We start from the raw sequence: 23,131 nt of genomic DNA, 5'->3' as shown, positions 1-23,131 counted from the left end.
TTTCAAAATCTCAAAAGTGCCAAAATCCATAAGTCGATCCATATCAGCATCATATTTCCTCCTTAATACTTTACAAGTTTTATGTAAAACTTTTTTCGTAACACTTTTCGTTTCGGAAATATTCGTCTGAGGCAATTAAGACTGATCAACCTAAATTATAATTGAACTTGCGGTACGTAATTGTGACTCGTGTCATGAAAGTTCACCGACGTTCTTGAATGTTTTGAAATTCAACCTTTTAACATCCGATTATTTGAGACACGTATAGTGTTGAAATTTCAAGCGTTCACTGCAACATTTTCTTACACTAAACGAGAAAATGGAAAATGTAAGATTGGTCAAAATGGAGAAACAAAGATGAGAAACGAAAATGGGCATGGGAATGTATAACTAATTTTCTTACAAACTGCCAAATAAAAACTTTTTTAAAATCATTGTGATTTTGCGAGGAGGATAAACGAGTCTATTAAAATCAATTTTATAGTATCTCTTGAAGGGGTTTTGAGATTCCCTAAATTTATCTCTAACCAACAAATCAAATCAAATCACATCAATTTCGTGTAAGCGTAAGCCTAAAAAAAAATATCCAAAACTCATTTTTCTACAATATTGTGATTCGCCTGAAATTTGAGAACTCACGTTGACAGTAAGTTAAAAAAATCTTCAACACCCAATCGATCGTTACTGTTTACGACGATCAAGATGACTCGGCTTAATTATCTCGATGACCGAAGTCGAAGTTTTTTCCGATCGTGATAATTTATGCTCACCTTTTTTCGCGGTTTGTCCATTTAGCCAGTCACTGAGCACGCGACTCGCAACCTGCAAATATAAAAAGTAAAAAATGAACATGGTACGGGCCGCAGTCGAGTCTTGACCCATTTTTGGCAAATTGCGCGCTTGGACGATTCGCATATTTGAATATTATACATATATAGACGTCAATTCGAGTCTGGACTTCCGCTTTCTCGTTATTATTATTATACTACAACACGCGTGCGTATCGACGTCTCATGCATTCTATAAAGATGAAACGAACGAGGCAGAAAGCGAGAGAGAGAGAGAGAGAGAGAGAGAGAGAGAGAGAGAGAGAGAGAGAGAGAGAGAGAGACGGGAAAGGAAGGGAGGAGGGGGTGAACCGATTGCAGGCATCTGGTACCCGTTCGAATTTTCCCTCGAATCTCCGGTTCAGCAACGCTTCGGTTGGAACGGGTATATTAACGCACATATAACTCTATACACATCGATTCGATGAGCGAATAAAAAGACGAGATTGAAGCCAACGATCAACGATCTGTTGCACTGGCCATAAATTTTTTTTTTTCCCGTTTTTTCCACCAAGACCCGTTACAATTATGCATCATCGGGATTCAAGAAGCTGTTCAGACTATACACGGTAAACGAGACGATCGGCTTCTGGGCGTGTGTGGACGTCTCGCCAATTTGCTTTACATTTTTCACTTCCTCAATGCCAAATATACCTGCAAACAATCCCCCGAAAACCGGCCACGATATCGCTTTGCCAACCGCCTAATAAAATCAAAATACCGCAAGATCATATAAAATAAATCGGATACCATAAATTTTAATTGAAATCGAAGTACGGTTGAAGTACAGAAGTTTTTAACAAATTTAGAAAGAATCTATCCTCTTTAAATTAGTAAAACAAATATTTGTTACGTAAATTTAGTTTTTCAACAAGACAATTTGGATTGATTAAGCAAAAGTTGTAGCCAACGAGGCATGAAACGTTTTTGCAACTGAGCCGAAGGGTTTGATTTTCGTCGTCCAGCGTCTAAAAAATGTTGGTAAAAATCGGCTTGGTTACCGTTGCACAGTGAGTTAAGTATCCTTGGTTCCTCACGCTGGCGTTTTGCGCTTATGTATTCGGGTAAGCCCGACCGCAGGATAAACCTGCAGCTCTCTTTATTGTTTCGGCATGGGCAACCTGCTGCGGGTAAGGGTTCAACGACTGCTGCAGGGCGTCGAGCTTTTTTTTAAATAAGTAGATCGGATTTGCTAGCCATAAAAACGTGGCGCCCTGCTGCAAGCCGACCCTCGCGTGCAGGATTCGCCTGCAGCCCATCACGAGCAGCTGGTCTTGGGTGCGATGACACTTGCGGGCGCTGTTGGTGAATCTCTTTCGCAATAAGAAGAAAAAGATAAGAAGAAGAGGAAGACGACTCTTTTCCTACCGCGAATCGGCGAGCTGAATGGGACGGCGGAATAACTCCGAGTGTGTGTGTGTGTGTGTGTGTAAAATGTCGGTCTGTAATGAGTACAAGAAAAGTAATTCAATTCCCGAAATCAAGATTCACATTCTGGTATCCGGATGTGCACGGAAAATCGGGTAAGAAGGTAAGTGTAAAATCGTTACAAGAAAAATACGACGCTCGGTATATCGTGATTAAAAATTATCGTAATAAATATATTTATTACAAGTGTCATCGGTAATATTTCAATACCTAAATATTCTAATAAGAAGGACATTTTTATAATGAGATTCGGAAAACTAGTGAGAAATTAAGCGAGATTACGATAAAAATTTCTTGTAAACGGTTGTTGGTCAAAATTTATGTTTGAACGAAGATCGAGTTCTACGTAGAAAAATGTACGCAATTTGTGAAAAAAAAAATTCATTTGTAAGCTATATGTAATCACTAGAAATTCTCATATAATATTTAGAGTACAGATTGATTATTATTGGAATCACAAGACAATGTGGTACAAGTAACGCTATCCAGTATGATTGTACTTAGCATTACTACATTTTCTGGTTACTCTAGCAATAAATTTGTTTTGTTTAGCTAACTACATTTTATCAATTAAATAATTTCTCATCATCGATCTATCGTAGCAACTACAATAAATTATCCTAATAGTTACAAGAAAATGAAGTATGAGTAACCTTAATGAAAAACGACAGTAACGCATACTAGATTTTCTTTATTTACATTTTCTATCCAGAGCTATTTTTCGGTTCCTCTACCTATGATAAAGAATGAAAATAGCCATCGGACTATTTATAAACAATCGTTACCACGATCCTTAGGATTGTCTGAAATTCAGCTAGTAAATCGTAAGAAAGAAAATATGCACTGAGAGAAATTTTTAGTCCCGGTTACCGCTCAGTCCTTAACTATTTTCATTTTTCACCACAATCGAAAAATATAGTTCCAGGTAGAAAATGAAAATTAGTTTTCTAGCTGTTACCGGAAAGTCTAGTATCCGGTACTGTTCTTTCTCATTACGATCGCTGTTGCTATATTTTCTTGTAACTGTTGCTTGTGCAACAATAAAGCCTTATTTAACTAAAAAAGTAGAGTAAACCTGACAAACTGATTTCGCGTTGCAATTACAAAAAAAGGATCGACAATAGCGCAAAATGGTTACGCGTATTTCGTTTTTCGTAATTCCAACAATATTCAAACATTTTTTTAACGAAACCTATTTCACCGAATTTTTCTAGTTACTGTCACAAATGAAATTTTTCTCAGTGTATCCATAATTCAAACATACACCTCCTTGAAAGTAGTTTTAAAATTGTTCGTCAAAAATTTTTCCATCATATTTCGTTATGCCAACGTTACCAACTTCAGCCTTGTCCTTTCCAAAGGTACGTGTAAATCACTAGGTGAATTTTATTGTAACGAGCCGAAATGACTAGCCTATCGTTCCCAGACCAAAGGCACGCATGATCAGGGTTTGAAAACGCGATACTGTTACGTAATGGCGAACGAAATGCCGAGACCGATACATCCGGATAAAATCAACGATCAAATAATCAAATGAGGAGGAGGTCATGAATATACGGTATCCAGCAGTACGTCGATATACGATAAGGAAGCACCGACTCGCAACTGCCTCGTGTTTTACTCTGAGCCAATCAACGTGCCCACCAAACAACGCGAGTGCACCAAGCTCGTCAATTAATATTTAAGGGTCCAGATCGCTATCAGGATCGGCCAATCACCCAACGTTATGTAATTACGCGAAGCACTGTACGGTCACTGTCATCAGCGCGGCCATTGATGATCACTACAGCTACGTATCCAGTTAAAATGATCAATTCGCGAGCTGAGAGATTGCAAAATGAAGAGAAGTCGATTTAAGGCTGAATCAATTTCTGTTCATCCCTCGTCATGATTTATACCGTGCATTTTTCACAGCATTTTCAGTTTATCATGCACGTTGATCTATATTCGATCATTTTATCCGTTTGTGAAATTTGATGACCTGTATTTCCTTGTTTCCCCTGCCTCTCGATAACTTTACATTTCTTGCATTACACTACGGTGACCAGAATCTGACATATTTTCTCTTTGTATTATCTTTTGCATGTTTTTAATTTTCAGCAGAATCTGCTGTTGAATTGGTTCCGCATTTCTCCACATGAGCTTGAGTTGATATCAAAACTCTCGCTGCTTCGAGTCACTTTGGTACCAATATAGTTATTAAAACATTGTTCTGAAAAATTTCTAACGGTAAGTAATTGTATCAAAGGTGTCGAAAGAATAATCCAAAATTGTGTAAAAAGACGTTCGATTACTACTGAGAATTTGTGTCACGATTTTAGCGGATGATTAATTGTACCGGATCGGGCTACGACTTGAATTTTGCCATAACATAATTTAGGTGGAAAGTGCACGTGCTGTCAAAACTCAGCTGTTTATTCAGTAAGCCAACGTCGACTACCCGCTGAAGAGTATTCTTTCACAAAAAAGTAGTTCTAATAATCCAATCGAAAGGGTGACTTCGGTATTTACGAGCTAAAATCAACTGACCTGGCAGGACGCGGTCATTTTACTTACTTATCAGAAATGTGTCCGTCAAAAATTTTTGGTAAAGAAAGTATTGAAAAAGATGTCTTAACGTTTCAGAACAGGATGTGTATGGGTTTGTTTGTCTACCGTCGATACGGAGTACCGGCTAACTCATTAAATTCCTCTGCAGTCAATCCGACTGATATCTCAATGGAGTCTGAAGGTGAACATCGATAACGTGCCGTGAAAGTCTTTCATGACGGTTTTAACGACGTCTCAAATTATTTTATGCCAGTCGTAAATTATTGCCGTATACACTTCCGTGGAACGGATGTGTGCCAGCATCGCGATGATGTTCGGTTTCATGGTGTAATTCCAATCGTTATACCATGTGTAAAATTAACTCAACCATGATCAAAACAATTACACATTCGGATGGCAATGGTATGGAATAGTTCAACCGTTTGAAACAGCGAATAAATCCCTTTTTTCTTGACCTCATCCGTTTATGAATTTCTTATTACTTCTTTGAAAGTATTTTTATCCGACAATATTCGAACATTCTTTTTAACGATACCTGTTTTACTGAATTTTTCTACTTACTGTAACAAATGAAATTTTTCTCAGTATTGTCAAAATTGATCGCCAAACGGCACATGTTCAAAAAAAACAATCAGTAACTGGCTGCCGTTAAAAATTTTCTGAAAACTGGACAGCACATCGAAGTTCTCAATTTAAATTAGTCAATGTGCTGTCATAAAAAAGAGGGAATAATATAAAAAAAAAAAAAAAAACTCTCGAAGAGCAAGGTTCGTGATCAGGGATAAACATCGATGGATTTTGCTTTGCTCACACGATTACAGTTTGCAGTATTATTGGAGGACTCGAAAGGCACGAGTGGAGATAGGTATTAGATCGTGTTACATGCGGTGAGAACGTCATCGGCACGATTCGCGATCGTTTGAATGCACGCAACGTTGTACGGATCTAGGGAAGCTCGGCGGGAATATTGTTTACCGACAGATTGAACGTGTGCGATGGTACATTGCATACCGATTATCAAACCCTCGGTCACGAGTCGCAGTCGCTTCAAGCCTGTTGAAAGAGAGAGGGAGAGAGAGAGAGTGAGACAGAGGGTGAAAAAACCTGGAATAAAATAAAACCGACAAGAGAAAAATGTACAATATTATTTTAATTACAAGACGAGATAAAAAAAAAAAAAAAAAACGTGTAAGTAAAAAATTGTAACGCGACGAAGCGGGATGGAAAACGTAAGGCAGATATATAATACGAAAATCTAGGGAGTCAATCTAGAACAAACAGGCGTGCGTCGCCGTTCATAATCGGTTGCCGCGGATCTCTTTGCAGCTGAGTTGTGCAAACAGTATAAAACGTATTCGAAGGCGTAGAGCTCGGTGCTGTCTACACTCAGGGGCAACCGACGATTCCCAATCAAACGCTGCCCGCAACTTATGCGAGCCAGTTTGTTTGCCCGGCGCCGTTCTATTTATGCTTTTTACAATATTTGTCGTACGTATAGGAGGCGAAGGCGTGCGCGCGTATTACTGCATTTCGTACGAGTCGCGTGTTTTTATCAGTTAATCGTGTGCCATCTCGATTTACCGCGCCCCCGAGGACCGTGCCGCTACTGCAATTATCATTTCATATATACGCGAAAGCACAATAGCGTAACTTTTATCGGCCTTTGGAGACTCGGATGATGCGATATGCGCGCACTCTGGCGGTCAAACGTTTCACTCCGCAGCGCGCGGACTCGGCAACTCCGCCGTCTAGGTAATTTCCCGTGGTTCGTGGTTTCGACTAAAGTAGGACCTCGTTTATCCCATAGACTTGTAAAGACAGATTGAGCGCTCTTATGAGCCGCTTGAAGCAAACATTTAAAGGACAGAAATATGCCGGGAGTACTCCTTTCTCTCTCTGACGATATTTGTGGGGAATTAGGCGAAATAATGCGCCTATATCTATAGCTGTTCCACTTCCACTACGCTCTTGTCTCCCGGTATGAAACCGATTGAAAAGAGAGAGCAGTACTCCCGACATATCTCTGTCTTTTATATGTAAGCTTCAGTACCTTTTACAGGAGCGCACAGTCTACCTTTATAAGTCTATGGGTTATCCGAATCATAACTTGATTTATCCCAACTTTGGCTGGTTAAAAGAAAATATTGCTGATTGAACGATAGATCGTATCAAAAGTTTTGACATTTCAAAAATGCTTCGTCATGCAAGTGTAAGTATAAGGATATTTGAAAATCCCTTATTCTTCTCACAGATTTACATGTGTGTCAGTTTTTATTGTAGCTACCTTGTGATAATACCGGGCATACGACAAAATCACTGATAACACTGAGAAAAATTTCATTTGTTACAGTAACTAGAAAAATTCAGTAAAACAGGTATGGTTTAAAAAAAACTGTTTGAATATTGTCGGAATTACGAAAAACGAGGTACGCCTAATCATTTTGCGCCATTGTCGATCTTTTTTTGGTAATTGCAACGCAAAATCAGTTTATACGGCTTACTCTACTTTTTTAGTTAAATAAGGCTTTAACGTCGATTTATCGTCGCACAAGCATCAAATTTTCGCAACAGTTACAAGAAAATATAGCAACAGCGATCGTAATGAGAAAGAATAGTAACGGATACTAGACTTTCTAGTAACAGCTACAAAACTAATTTTCACTATATTTTTCGATTGTGGTAAAAATTGAAAATAGTTAAGGACGAGGATTTGAGATGAAATTCGGTCTCACGCATGCTCGAATGTTTCCTACAAAAGTGTGAACATTGTTCACGCAAGATGCTGTTGTATAAAATTACAGAAAGAGAACAGAAACATTTTTTCAAGCCTTAGGATCACTTCGTCCACGAAGCTAAGCCTTTTCGAGCCCTTGCTATCGATCACGGTCGTTCAATCGCATCTACGAATAAATAATACAAGTTCCAAAGAAGTCTGTTATTGTATTCTTATTCGAATGTTCTATAACATAAACAGTTAGTTGTAGCCTGTAACGGTAATATGTCATAGAGCATTATCAGTTTTGTTAAAGCATTCGGTAAGTAGCCGTATTGAGTTCGCTCAGTTCCATAAAGCGTCAAAGTTATATTATGTGTACCGAGTAAAGTTGAAAGTTTCGAAAGGTGTTCTCGTATTTATTTTCACGGCCGTAAGCGACAGCCAGAAACAATCGCCCGATACGTCTAATATAATTTCCACGCAACGGAACCCGAAGCACAAAATCGACAAAGACTCGGAATACGAAACTTAAAGTACGCCCGACGGGGCTTCGACGTGTTGAAAAAAGAATACAAGAAAGGAGAATACAGAAAGAGCTGTTGCCGGTGTTCAACGGGCAATTAGTCAATGTCTGTCAATTGACCAACGCGGTCGAGGGTGGGTAATGTCGCAGAGAATTATTTATTTTTTAATCCACTAATTTAGCCCCGTTCATTGACGCTATTTTCGATGCTAAATAATTTATCGCTTGTACTACGGGTGCGAATAGATACGATCGCGACAGCTCTCGGTCGACGGTGTTACACTTATGTCCTGGTATATTAAATTGGACCTAATCTCGCCGTTCTATCGGTTATACGTACACAACGTGCATACCAATTCCCGATTAGAAATTTTTCAAATCAATGATTCCCGCGCCCACGTCCCGCAGCTTTAATGCATGCCCGCCGTTACACGCATACGTCTGAATAGTCCTTTTTAGGGGGGGATCCTGCAACCTGTGAAACAATATCCCCGCGTATTTGCAGGAACGATACGTTCAATTTCGTTGAAAGCTTTTAGCTTCCTGCTGCAGTAGCGATACAACGGTCGCTGCACATTCAAAGGATAAATATTATAATAAAAAGCTCGTCGCGTTTATAAGCGCCTGTATGTTCGTCGTGCGGGGTTATACGGTGCAGTAGTTACGGGGACGAGATCATCTCACGGGTCTGACTCCCAAATCAAACAAGTCAACGGCTTGTTAGGTATACACACGTGTTGTTGAGATACTGACTGTGCGAACGAATTTACCGCCGCATTGATGCTGTTTGAGTTATCAAGGCAAAAAAAAAAAAAAAATAGAAAAAAAAACGAAACAGAAAAAGGAAATCGATCTTTGTAATATGGTTTCAACGTAATTGGTTTTAATTTTATTTCGACCTGCAGGTTCACAGCGCGACTGAATTGTTGAATAATAAACGAGAATGACGATAATAATTCATTGTTATACGGTATAAATATTTTTATTTCTGGTCTTCTTTTTTTTTTTTTTGTAAGTCTTATTTGTCGAAAAAACAAAAATTTAATCCATTCCTTCAATTTTGTGCGTATTTCGCACAATTAATGAAAAAAAAACCCTACAATTGAAGATATCCATCGTTAATTTTGATTCTCATATTGTACGATTTTTTAGTTCATTATATTGATGTTTTTAGTTTCCGGAAAGGTAAAGTTATATTGGGCGAAATCGCATTATATTTATTTATGAATAAATACTTTTTTATCCACCCTGTAATCGTTTAACACAAAAGGAAAAACACCTCTTGCCATTGTCCGAATTGCCCACGTATTGAATATTTCTGAAACTTTTAACATTGAAGCTAATTTCTGACCATCCTTCATTCAAAGATCAAATCTATCTGCAAATTTACCGTGTAGCATTTTTTTGTAATCTCCCAAAACACTGAAAAAATTTCATTTGTTACAGTAACTATGAAAATTCAGTAAAACAGGTATCGTTAAAAAAATTGTTTGAATATTGTTGGAATTACGAAAAACGAGATACGCGTAACCATTTTGCGCTATCGTCGATCCTTTTTTGCTAATTGCAACGCAAAATCAGTTTGTTCGGTTTACTATACTTTTTTAGTTAAATAAGGCTTTAACATTAATTTATTGTTGCACAAGCATTGAATTTTCGCAACAGCTGCAACAAAATATAGTAACGGATACTAGAGTTTCCGGCTAGAAAACTAATTTTCATTTTCTACCTAGAACTATATTTTTCGATTGTGGTAAAAAATTAAAATGGTCAAGGACTGAGCGGTAACCGGAACTGAAAATTTCTCTAAGTGAAGAAACTTGTGATTATTACTTATGCCGACACTGAATTCTTGTGTAAAGTATCTCGAGCGATATTTTCCCATGTTTCTGCAAGTAGCACAACGTTTTCTGAAAGAACTAAACACCTTTTACAAATCATTTGTTTATGACAATTGCAGGACAGACGGTGAAATCGATTTTCAACTAAATACCCAATCACGAAGAATTCTTATTCGTACAAGGATCGTACAAAATATAGTAAAACTATAAATACTGTAACTCCTGCAGACACTTATTCACGATATCGAATACGAAAATAATCAAATACTTTGAAAAAACACATCACCGACAATGAGTTTATAATTAAACTTAAACTCCGCTACGGGACAAGACAATTCTTCGATAATTCTTATTTTTAAAGCTGAACAGGCGAGATTAAATTGCATGCGAAGTGGAAATCGGTCATTTCTGATTGCTCCACCCGGACCGGGAGGCACCGATCAATTTTCCTGAATCGGGAAGTCGCGTCGCTCCATCAAAGGGGCGCATAGCTGTTGCCACTTTACCGTGAACCGAGAAATTGTCCGATCTGTCACTCTCGCACCAAGCACCGATTAAGGGGTGGAGCTTTTCTACGCGGTTAAAATAAAAAAATAAGGAATTCGTGCACCTTGATCTTCGGCATCATCGGATCGTCTCATTCTGTTCTTATTGATCTAATTATCGAATTTGTTCCAATGTTGTACGCAGTTTAATTTGCCGAACTCGAGAATTGGGTAGGAATTATTTCTAAACTAGTCAACGGTACCTGAGCATTTTTTCATCAGCTCCGAAGGCTGCTGCTGCTGAGAAACGATTTTACAGGACAGCCTATGCCGTGAACTAAAACGTGGATCATTAGGTTAATTATCCAAGTCTGATAGGCGATCGCCAATTATTTCATCGCGTATAATAATATTGCGTCCAAGAGTTTACATATTTCATCTAATAACCGTCAATTACTTGACATTAGCCCATAGGCTTGGCTTTTCTTTCTTTTCACCTTTTCTACTTCTCTAATTTCTCTACGTCTCTTTGTGTTAATGCGCGTGTGGGTAAAAGACATGAATTGTTTCGTATTTAAAAGGTTTTCGCCTCATTGTCAGTCTACGACTGCTGCAGCCGTTCGACTTTCAAGTGGACAAAAGCGGCGTTTCGTGACAGATGAAAAATGACTATGAGCTTTTTAATAAGTGCCTCTACTCTGTCTTGGCTCGTTCCGTTGACATTAATTGCCCCGGCACGGCGCGCTGTGAGTGAGATCGCATCGCGTTGAAACTCGCATTACAGAACTCCGCGGAATCAAAAAGCTACTCCGCCTATACAACTGCCAACGCTAATTATAACCCGACTTCCTGGATTAATAATTAATGGTGTATAGATTGGTGTAAAGCAAATAAAGATATTTTTCTTTTGTCAAAGGTAAAAACCCGCGCACATCTTTCAAATGTCTCAGCCCCGCAGCCGCTATTTTATTTTCGTCTTTGTGTTTACTAAAAAAATACTTTTCAAACGGTTATACGCTGTGAATAATATGAAATTAGTTCAATCAAATTGTGGCTTTTCAGTTTCCTGTACACTATTATTTTGAACACTATATTTTTTCGATACTATAAAAAGATTGCTTGAAATTTTACCGCATTTTCGTAGAAAAATTGACCGTATTTCTGTATTTTGAATTGGTTTTCTAGCAAGTCAAAAGATGAAGCAAGTTTTTTTTCAGTCTCCCGAAGATGGAGTTAGTTTTATAGATAACCGCGTTTCGTCGTTCTTTCACCGTGAGTTGAAGAGTGGTTAAAAACTCGTACGACACAATTGAAAAAAGTATAAATTACGAATGATTGAATATACCGCTAACCAAGAAGACCTTCAAGTTTATTCGTAACAATGTGACGGTGAGTTTGATGCTAATTATTAATGAATAAGAGAGCCGTTCGGGACGCGTTGAGTGGCACGATAGCTGTACCTAGACGTGGCCGTAAATGTAGATCCATCTACAAAGTTTTCTGTTTTCCGTGTCAGCGGTTAGACGGGGGTGGTAAAAGTGTAAGGGAGAGACAGCCAGGTCGAGGCTTACCAAGGCCTCTGATCTAACATAAACATTTGTCAGTGCCCCGGACACCGCGTGGTTGATAACGTCTCATGTACGTTATGAAACATTAAACCGGCGAGTTCCTCGCGGTAATGATGCCCCCGGAGACAGTCCACTTCAGCAATTACATCTTTATCGTTGGTAGGACGAAGCAGCTCGCAGTGTCACCCGACTGATCAAACAATTTTTAATTTTCAGCCGTCAAGTCGGCAGCAGCGTCCATTGAGATGGGTCTGTATGTGCGTATGATACATTAACGCTGGTGTGAGTGGTCGGAAAATATGTATTACGCTATTATGCTATTATGATATTGCGTCGTCGTATATACGGCATTACGCGATCAATCCAACGCGCGATCTTTCGTTTTTCATTTTTCATTTTCAACCCTCGGGAGATTTAGGGGAGCCCGTAGAGGATCTGGGAGTGGAGCGATTGGAACGTGTTTTACGCGCGTGCAGCGACGACGCTCTGGGTGTTTAATTATTCAATGAAAGCCTTTTTAATTATCCTGCCGTTATACCAATTCTAACCCTTCCAATTTTATCGCTCATCATCGGTAAAGCAGGGCGACGCGTGTCGACGTGGAAAAGTCAGTGTTACGCCTACGAAGTAAAGTTATTCTTTGTTCCTAACGTCGGGGTGCTCGAAAATGCACCGAGTGAAATTTTTAGTTCCGTTTACCGCTCAATTCTTAACTATTTTCATTTTTTACCACAATAGAAAAATATAGTTCTAGGTAGAAAATGAAAATTAGTTTTCTAGCTGTTACCGGAAAGTCTGGTATCCGTTACTATTCTTTCTCATTACGATCACTGTTACCATATTTTCTTGCAACTGATGCGAAAATTTAATGCTTGTGCAACGATAAATTGACGTTAAAGCCTTGTTTAACTAAAAAAGTAGAGTAAACCTCACAAACTGATTTTGCGTTGCAATTATTACCAAAAAAGGATCTACAATAGCGCAAAATGGTTACGCGTATTTCGTTTTTCGTAATTCCAACAATATTCATATAATTTTTATAGTTACTGTAACAAATGAAATTTTTCTCAGTGTATAATTGTACTGTTAGACGTGTACTCTTTTGCTAAAGGGCCAGCCCAACATATGAATAAATGAATAGTGGCACACGTATTTATCAATTTACATTTCATTTTACAAAAATGCCAAAAACTTCAAACGTCGCCGCAAAGAAGAAAAAAGTAAGGAACAGTATCAAATCACCATTCGCTAGGTGTTTATTTATTGTAACGCATACTTTTGAGAGATGTAATGGTGTAAATACCATACTACTATTTCTAGTAACACTGTCTAATCAAACTATCAAATTACCGCACTTTGAAATCGAACAATTCAACTATCACGTATCCATCAATTATCTTTTCACCGTTGTCCCGATCATCATCTCACTAAGAGTCATCTGCTTTCATAATGAATAATAACTTTTCCATCGTCATGTAATCTTAATAAAATTTCATCATCATTAAATAGAGATTCATCATAGATCATAATTTTTCATTAAATATATAAAGGAATATAAACTCACCTGACACCCATAGTAACAACCAACAGCACATGTCACTTATGTTTCTAGCAGCTTCTGCACGTCATGACTTCAGAATTATTGTCCACTATATTGTTATATATGAAAGAAATTTTATTGGAACAACACGAAAAGAAATGCATTATATTAAAAATAAACTCAGCAATAAAATTAATCTGTCAATTATTGTTCCGCTTATTTATGCAAGATTGTTAGACACGAAAGAAGTTTACCCGAGCAATATGAATTATATTAACGAAATAAACACAAAACAATATGCTCAAAATCTGTAACATCTTAATTATCACTCGGCCTGAATATGTTAATTATTGCTCCGCTTTGTCGTTAAACGTTCAAGCTCGTACTTTTCGCTAGACGTTCATGCCCGTACTGATCACTAATTCGCTTTTCACGCGTTCGGTTTCTCAGGTCATCCAAACCATAAACATAAGGTGACACACACACATCGTACACAATAACAAAGATACAAACACACACACTCGACTTCACAACATCTAAAGTGACCTTTACAATACATCTATTATTATTTTATTATTATTAAGAGAAGATTCGACTAATTCTTCTCTGATTTAGAACGGCAGTTTTCGATCGGAGATAGAAACAATCAAGATGCGAAAACAAATAACTGTCGCGCGGCCAACTTCACGTCGCCGCGTCGGCGGTCCTATCAAAATCAGAATAAGATGTCATCTGCCAAAGAGAAACGATTAATCGCAATTAATTATCGCAACAACAATGCACACATTCAAAGTTATCTTTAACAATTTACTTACGATCATTTTATTATTATTGAGAGAAAATTCAAGAAATTCTTCTCCGTTATAGAATGATAATTTTTCATCAGATATAGACACAATTAAGGTCCAAAAACAAACAACCATCGCGCGACCAACTGCACGTCACCGCGTTGCCGGTTTACTTGAAATCAGAATAAAGTGTCATGTACGAAGTTAAGTACGAAGAAAAACAATTAATCGCAATTACTTATGGCAGGCAGGATCGATTTAAAACTCATGTAATTCTTCCACCATGCTCATAGGGTAATCCAAGCCACTGTCGGTAATTCTCTTTAGTCGGTAAGGTGCTGCTCCGCGTCGATATAGGGTTTTTTATTAAAAACCCGAGGTGACCTTAGTTTTCCGAATAGTACGCCTTGCTTCTGAGCGGTGACGCTAAGAGGGGAAAACGTTACGTTAGATTACGGAATTTGAAGTTAGACGAATAATGGAAGAGTAGAAAGAAGCCGGTGGGTTATGTTGTGTTAATTGTCTTCGAAACCCGCTGTACTCTTCCGTTCGCAAGTTTACCCATATTTGTAATAAAACAATACTACAGAATGGAGCTAACCGAAGAAAACCTTTTAACGCTAAGTGTGTATCTCAAGGAAACACTCGACCCTGACGTCAACGTCAGGCGACCCGGTGAGCATAACCTCACTAAATCAAATATAACGTGTTCTCAAATTCTACCAGTTGAAGTACGTTTAGTCAGAGTAATTCACATTTTCCTTCCTTCGTTCTTCCGAATTTATTTATTTACACGACTTTTATTTTCTTTCTTACGCAGCTGAAAAATTTCTGGAATCGGTCGAAGTGAACCAAAATTATCCCTTGCTACTGCTTCATCTGATCGACAAGGCTGAAGTTGATCTGGTCATCAGGATCACCGGCGCTGTCACATTTAAAAATTATATCAAACGGAACTGGAAAATCGTACGTGTATCTAACATTTTATCGCAGTCGTTTGCTTTGTGAATACTGGCGAGACATTAAAACACATCTCATTCCAGTTTGCTCCCTTCAAACCCTATATTTTTCTCTTCCGTTATCCAGTTGTAGAGGTTTCTGAAACTGATACATAACTAATAATGTTTACAGGTCATGCTATGCAATGGAGTTACTCAGTTTATCTCAGGTTGGCGTTCCTCTTTGAATCAGAAATCTTTGATAACAGGCTCTTAAAAGTCTCGATACTGACATGAATTTACATTTTTGGCATTCACTTTGCTTCTTGAAAGCCAGTAGCTTTTTATTTTTTAAAAATATCAAGAAATTTCTGGGTCTTTCCAACACTATCGATGAAAATATACTGTTATTCAACTTCGATAGCAATTGATTTTAATTAGGCTCGATATTTTAGGTTTGAGTGAAGATATCTCTCTTGTCAAAATTGTGTCATATGATATATTCCGAGACAATGAAAAATTTGAATTTGAGTTGGAGTCGAATAGTGTCTAGCATACTTTAAAAGTGAAATGCTTTTTTGAAAATCCCACTCTTTGGTTCGTTTCTAAGTTACTTGAATGATCTGCATTTTTTTAAACTCAAACTGAAACTGCAGTGACTTGCGATTGCAAATATTTATTTTGAACCTGAAGTCAATACGGTGCAAAAGTAATAAAGTAACGTGTATCTAGTAAAGTTCTACAAATGTTTTAGGGTTTTTACTTTCTTGGAATATTGAGAATCATTAAATTTTTTTTTTATCATCTGCAAAGATTTATATCCTTGTCTATCTAAACCTTGTAAATCAAAACTGAAAGTTTAATCATGATTGTTATGCGATACTAAATTTGTAGTCCATGATTGTGTACCCCAATGTGAATTTTTGTATTTTGAAAGGAGGTTGTCACTTCTTGTTGCTAAAGAATAACTGTAACCTTTTGGATAAAAATAGGGCGTTTTCTTGCAATTTAACGATGAAAAAAGTGTCATTAATTTTAAATTGTATGATTGTCTTTTTTTCCTCTACAATCAATAAAGGATGAAGATACCGGAGATCGCATACATATGCAAGATCGCCTAGCTGTGAAGCGATTGATAATGAACTTGATGCTTCACTCGCCAGAGTCAATCCAGAAACAGTTATCGGATGCTGTTTCCATCATTGGTAGACACGATTTCCCTGAGAAATGGCCAGAGCTCATAGATCAGATGGTTGAAAAGTTTAATACCGGTGACTTCCATGTTATAAACGGTGTTCTTCACACCGCTCACTCTCTATTCAAGAGATATAGATACGAATTCAAGAGCCAGAGCCTTTGGACTGAGATCAAATTAGTACTCGACCAATTCGCCAAACCCTTGACCGATCTTTTTTTGGTAAGGACCTTGTTTCCATTATTCTGTGTAATAGTGATAGGCTGCTTTCTTATATTCAGCTAGAAAAAAGTATACCGATAAAGTAAAAATTTGCTCCTTACATATGTAATATTAATGAATTCGTTGCAAAATCACATTGGATGAATTAAGAGAATCAGAAAGTTCATGTACCTGAATTAATTGAATAGTTAAAACTCTTACTAATATCCACTTTATTCTTGATAGGCAACCATGAATCTTGCTCAAGTACATGCAAACAACATTGAAGCCTTGAAAATTATATACAACTCCCTGGTCATTCTGTGCAAAGTATTTTATTCCTTGAATTTTCAGGTAAGTAACGAGTTAACAATGTGCCTAAATAGGTAAATTAATGAATGGTCATGTATTAGTAATTACTTGAAGTGAATTCAATCAAATGTATGTATTTCGGTACAAAAGATACTTTCTACTTTGCCTAGGACTTGCCTGAATACTTTGAGGACAACATGAATGCTTGGATGACCAACTTCCACATTCTGCTTACTGTAGATGTTCCAGCGTTGAAAACAGCGGTAATTAACCTTTGCTGTATAATGTGTGGCACTAATCCTTGGGACAATTCCTTTACTCTGTTGTCATAATAACAACAACAACAACAATAATAATAATAATAATAATAATTTTCGATTTGTAACGTTTGGAAAACATTTTTGTTTTACTGACAGGATGACGAGGAGGCTGGAGTAATTGAACAGTTGAAATCTCAGGTGTGCGACAATGTCGGTCTATATGCCCAGAAATACGACGAAGAATTCCAGCCGTTCTTGCCCCAATTTGTTACCGCAATTTGGAATCTCCTTACGTCGACTGGACAACAACCAAAATTCGATTCGGTAAAGAATTTTTATTTTTTTGTTTATTGAATTATGATTTCTATGCTACGTATACTAAGCATAATTTTGAAAGAAATGAACGAGACATTGCAATTTCTCATTTTCGCAGCTGGTATCTAACGCTCTGCAATTTTTGGCCACAGTCGCCGATCGAGCACAGTACAGGTATTTGTTTGAGAATCCGACAACTTTAGGAAGTATATGTGAAAAAGTGATCATACCAAACATGGAGTTTAGAGGTTTGTTATTCAGTGGTCAAAGAAAAGTAATGATAAAAAGTGCTCGTCGTAAATTTTTCCTTCATGTATTTGCAGAATCCGACCATGAATTATTTGAGGATAATCCAGAAGAATACATAAGACGTGATATTGAGGGCAGTGACGTTGACACGAGGCGACGCGCTGCCTGCGACCTCGTGAAAGTTTTATCAAAATATTTTGAGGCAAAAATTATGGAGATTTTCGGATCCTACATCCAGGTAAAATAATCTTAAATAAACAGCAACCGTTATCATGTGACTAATTAATTAAACTTGATCTGGCATTTCAGTTAATGCTGCAAAATTATGCTGAAAAACCAACAGAAAATTGGCGTAGCAAGGATGCGGCTCTGTACTTGGTCACGAGTAGTGCTAGCAAGGGTCAAACCCAAAAGCATGGAGTAACCCAGAGTAGTGATTTGGTATCGCTGCCTCAGTTTGCGGCTCAACATATTGAGCCAGAACTAGCAAAACTGAATGGTGTGTAAACTGGATATATTTTTTATTCAGACGCCTTGGATTGCAGCTAAAAGTACGATACATGTCTTAATTTGAATCTTTTTGTTTCAGTTAACGAAGTTCCGGTTCTGAAAGCAGACGCAATCAAATTCATAATGATCTTCAGGTCCGTGTTACCCAAGGAATTGGTCATCGGTAGTCTGCCTCATTTAGTCAGACATCTCGGCGCTTCCAGTTCCGTTGTTCACAGTTACGCAGCTTGTGCTATTGAGAAAATACTTACTTTGAAGGGACTTGACGGAGGTCTTTTGTAAGCATGAAATAGGATTATAATTATTGATGAAACAGTGAAAGCAGGGACTTCTCCAAAAGGGACATTCTTTATTTGTCAAACTAATCTCAATAATTCTTTCTATTTCCTTCTTATTCGCAGAGTCAAGGGAGAAGTGCTCGGATCTCTGGCGGCTGAATTGTTCAAGGGATTGTTCGCTACTCTAGAGACTCAAGGCTCGGAGGAAAATGAATACGCGATGAAAGCTGTGATGAGAACGTTTTACATTTTGCAAGAGAGAGTTGTACCATTCCTAGGCGACTTGCTACCTAAACTGACGGAAAAGCTTACCATTGTAGCGAGAAATCCTAGGAGACCGCATTTCAATCACTATTTATTCGAGACTCTTAGTTTATCCATAAAGTAAGTAGATAAAAGCTTCCCATTTCTGAGCACTTCCGATTTCATCGTATAAAAGAAATACTGATTGATCATCGTATCTGTAATTTTTAAAGAGCAGATTTACCAGTCTTTAACATGCGTTAACTCATTCCCAATCTGTCATTCCTCTTTCAGAATTGTATGCAAAACGAACCCAGCTGCTGTCTCTTCTTTTGAACAGGCTCTGTTTCCAGTTTTTCAAGGAATCTTACAACAAGATATTCAGGGTTAGTTTAAACTTTCGATAGGTGTTCCTCGTATTGCAAAACCAAATGATCCTAATTTAGTGTTTCTTTTTTCTACTGTTCGCAGAATTCATTCCCTACGTTTTCCAAATTCTTTCCCTTCTACTCGAACTCCAAACAGCTCCAGACATTCCGGAGCCATACATGGCGCTTTTCCCATGTCTGCTAGCTCCTGTCCTTTTTGAACGCCAAGCCAATATCCACCCACTGACCAGATTGCTTCAGGCATTTGTGAGCCACGGTCCTCACCAAATTATTGCCCAAAACAAGATCAGCGGTCTGTTGGGTGTCTTCCAGAAACTAATTTCATCTAAGGCTAATGACGTTGAAGGATTTCATCTGATGCAAACGATAATCGAACAGTTTCCTCCGTAAGTTGAATTCGTTTTTCTTCACAAACGTCAGATTTCCGTTTTTCAACAATTATAATTCCTCCACTTTTTAGAAAATGCAATACGTATTGACATTCAGCTTGTAAGAACCTTTCATCTCAAATCCATGATTTTTGAGTCTTTTCTTCTCCTATCGGTTATAAATCATTTTTTCAGAAACGCGCTTGAGCCTTACATGAAGCAAGTATTTGTGCTGCTTTTCCAAAGACTAACATCCTCAAAAACAACTAAATATGTAAAAGGTCTCATCGTATTTTTTGCAACGTACGCTGTCAAGTACGGAGCCAGTAATTTGGTTGCGATAATCGACCAAATTCAGCCACAGTAAGTAAATTATCAATACATCAGAGAGACAAAATAGTTTTTTTTTTTTTTTTAGATTTCTTTTTTCACTTCTAATTTCAATTCGAAAGAACCGAAAATAAACCCCTTTTCTCACGATCTTAATGGAATTTAATGGATTTTTCCTTTACAGAATGTTTGGCATGGTTGTAGACCGTGTGTTCATTACAGATTTGCAAAAGGTATCTGGTGAATCTGAGAGAAAAATTACAGCCGTCGGAATCTCAAATTTACTCATAGATTGTCCGGAAATGTTGAACAGTCCATACAATGCCTACTACCCTCGGCTCTTGGCCACTTTGGTCGAATTCTTTGAGCTTCCTCAAGACGAAAGCATTCTACCCGAGGATCAGGCTTTCGCTGAGGTCGACGATGCTCCCGGATACCAAGCAGCCTACAGCAGGCTTATTTATGCCGGGAATCCTAAAAAAGATCCGCTCCAAAGTACGAGTGCAATTTTCCTTTGTTAATTTGTGTTTTTTTTTTTTTTTTTCATATATATACACAGGTATATTGATTTTTCATAAGCGAAGTTATGTTGTGTAATTGCACTTCTTCAATATTTTGACGCCTTATATCTCTTGTACAATCGAAGTTCTACTTGGGTTTTATTTTATCATCCTGAAAACATCGTTATTGTTGTGTCAATAATTATTTATGGATAATTTTTGCAGGCATCGGTGATGTGCGGCTCTATCTGGCACAAGGTCTTGGTAAACTATCGCCAGGCCAGCTTCCTGGTCTGCTTGGTCAGATTCCAGAACCTAACGCTAATCATCTAAGGAGTTATCTCCAAACAGCCGGTATTGGCGTTGCATAATACGATCCGAATATACGAAATAGGCTTAAAATTTACCTAATGGCTCGTAGTATCAACAATATCGAGCTCACCGAATTTTAACACGACCCAATGAAGTTTTTCATTTCTCTTATTCTCAGTTTTTTTTAAAAAAACTTCCGTTATTTCGTCGGTACTTGTGTCGAAAACCGTTGCCTTATTATCTCGCGAAACTCGTGATTACTCTTAAAGAAATGTAATATCCCGCTCCCTCTTGTGGTATGTTATTAAAAGAAAAAAAAAAAAAAACAGAAAAAAATCATTATTCAGGATACTTGACCGTGTTTTTGTATGAAATTCTTTGCGTATTCATTCTTCCGTTTAAAAAAAAATTCAAGCTTGATCCGTATTTGGAATATTCCGAAGAACCAGGGTCAAGAATTACTTAATCGACGATGATTTATTGTATTTACCCACATACTGGTAAATAAGTAAGTAATCAATAGTGAGTTTCAGTTTCATTATCAATGTAATCGACACATACAGAGAAAAAGATAACAAGAGTGGGAGAGGAGAAAACAAGTGTTTTAGAGTAACGCGGAAAAATTTTTTCTGGTGTTTAAATAACGTGTATCTAAGTGCTGGACATTAGAATATAAGCATATAAATTTTCAATGTGTATGCCAACGGTAAATGTAAGTAATAGTAAGGTTTCTTATAACGATATACAAGCTGTGTAAAAGTTAAAAATGTGTCGTCTTAGGATAAACTATTATAACTATTGAGAACGAAAAATTAAAAATTATTGCCTATGATTGGTCTGATCATATCTTTCGACATTGCGATACTTGTTTTTATGTAAATTGAAATCCAGCCTTCCGAAAATTGCGCGAAAACGAGACAGTAGACCGATTTGTCTTTTAGGCGGCTAAATCTCGAAATTTTCACGATAGCGCGGCAAAGCGCGGATACGAGTAGGTCTAAGATCAAGAAGGAGTAAAAGCACTGTTGCGTCTTTTCTCTGAATAAGATATCTTAAATCATATTTGTATAGTTGATTTCAAACTTACACCTAAACAATGTCAAGTTGAGACTGAATTGTCGAAATCGTGAGGTAGCTGTTATACTTAATTGAGTGGCACAAACATCATATCCGTACAGTTGATCGTACTTGTAGCCCAAATTGTTTTCTGTATAATGTGCGAAAAGAAATCGTCATAAATTTGTTAATAAATACCCTCAAACTTTTTATTGTGTTGTTTTTTTATTATGATCCATTAATCCACGAATATTCTGGGGATGATGAAGAAAAAGGTGAAAAAAGACTCCAATATTGAATTGTAAAAAATTGCATTCGCGCTGTCAGTGACGTAAAATAATTCTTTACGTTTAGCCATGTAAGTTTTGTCATTTTGTGCGAAATACAATTTAAAAGCACATGAAAATCTTATGAAAGGAAAGACATTCAACTGGGTTTAGATTAAATTATCAGGGCTGCTACTCAACTTTGAATAGTTGGGGATTCTTATTTAACCTGGAAAAATAATTAAAAATAAGGCACGAAATTTTATGGGAATTCTAAAAAGAAAACTGAAATTTTTATACCGTTCCGAATGTTGCAGCTTTTGCGCAATATTCAGCGTAACTGGATATGCCCGATTCACCGTTTATAACAAAAAATTCAAGTAAGAGTGAAATTCAAAGACTTTAAAACAGATCGAATACAACTTATAATGATTGATATAATTTCAATTTTCAGACACACAAGGTGTTTGTAAAATTGTGATTTTGGATCTGGAAAACTAAACTAGGGACTTTTACAATCCACGATCAGAGGTCACCCTGTAATAAATTATGTATGGAATAAGAATGCCCTTCCAACATAAATCGTCATGACAATTGTTTGTAAAATTAGAATACACAGTTTCCAGCGGCTGTTAGCATATCGATCGAGATGTAATCGCATGTCAATTGATGTCAAACTACAAGGTTGTCTTCATTCTGAATAAAACTCCTCGCACCAAAACATCCCCGGTATAAAGGTCAGAGGGTTCTATTGTCGAATGAAAAATAATTTGAAAATAGGTACTTCGGCGACGGAATTTCTCGAACGCGATCTAGCAGCTTGATTTACGCAACGCGTCCAACGGGAAGTCCGTGGACTTGCGCCCATCTCTCATCGAATCCACCGCAATCGGAAAGATAATATAACGATTGGCACGCACTGGGTATGAGCCCCCTTATCAGGGCGATGTTTTCCCGAGCCACACATGTTCGTGTGCATGATACGCACGACTCTATATGATTTCAACTACGTCGATTTTAAGCTTCTCTGAGTAAACAGCTCGATTGCATTCGCATGCGTTCGCCGCTAGCTTTTCGCGGCAAAGTACACAGTTGTAAATTGTTTTTTTTCTCCGTAGCTATTCGATGAGATTTGATGAAACT

The 23,131-nt window shown here is 37.5% G+C and overlaps 2 protein-coding genes across 2 annotated transcripts in view; one reads left to right on the top strand and one right to left on the bottom strand.

Moving 5' to 3' along the window:
- LOC107218773 (kelch-like protein diablo) overlaps positions 1-13,892 on the bottom strand; it is a 137,134-nt gene extending 123,242 nt beyond the window's left edge. The window contains exon 1 of the mRNA XM_046732963.1: positions 13,503-13,892. The gene's annotated coding sequence lies outside the window, so the exon portion shown is untranslated. The remainder of the gene's footprint in view (positions 1-13,502) is intronic.
- A 765-nt stretch (positions 13,893-14,657) lies between these two features.
- LOC107218774 (exportin-2) lies at positions 14,658-21,932 on the top strand. The gene is made up of 16 exons (XM_015656774.2): positions 14,658-14,941; positions 15,087-15,232; positions 16,283-16,621; positions 16,847-16,954; positions 17,083-17,175; positions 17,329-17,496; positions 17,606-17,735; positions 17,811-17,974; positions 18,046-18,235; positions 18,326-18,524; positions 18,648-18,908; positions 19,062-19,153; positions 19,239-19,542; positions 19,720-19,887; positions 20,039-20,349; positions 20,580-21,932. Exons 1-16 carry the CDS (start codon positions 14,857-14,859, stop codon positions 20,723-20,725), a joined length of 2,904 nt encoding a protein of 967 aa, XP_015512260.2. The 5' UTR covers positions 14,658-14,856; the 3' UTR covers positions 20,726-21,932.
- Positions 21,933-23,131: the final 1,199 nt, after the last annotated feature.

This window comes from Neodiprion lecontei, chromosome 2 (genome assembly GCF_021901455.1).
Source record: "Neodiprion lecontei isolate iyNeoLeco1 chromosome 2, iyNeoLeco1.1, whole genome shotgun sequence".
Taxonomy (NCBI): domain Eukaryota; kingdom Metazoa; phylum Arthropoda; class Insecta; order Hymenoptera; family Diprionidae; genus Neodiprion; species Neodiprion lecontei.
Note: the sequence above shows the minus strand (reverse complement) of the source record. Positions and strands in the feature narration are given on the sequence as shown.

Excerpts from the sequence above, each read along its gene's own strand:
- LOC107218774 (XM_015656774.2), top strand. The coding sequence starts at position 14,857 with ATGGAGCTAACCGAAGAAAACCTTTTAACGCTAAGTGTGTATCTCAAG. Across the intron at positions 14,942-15,086 it reads CGTCAACGTCAGGCGACCCG|CTGAAAAATTTCTGGAATCG; the intron begins GTGAGCATAACC and ends TTTCTTACGCAG. Across the intron at positions 16,622-16,846 it reads CCTTGACCGATCTTTTTTTG|GCAACCATGAATCTTGCTCA; the intron begins GTAAGGACCTTG and ends TATTCTTGATAG.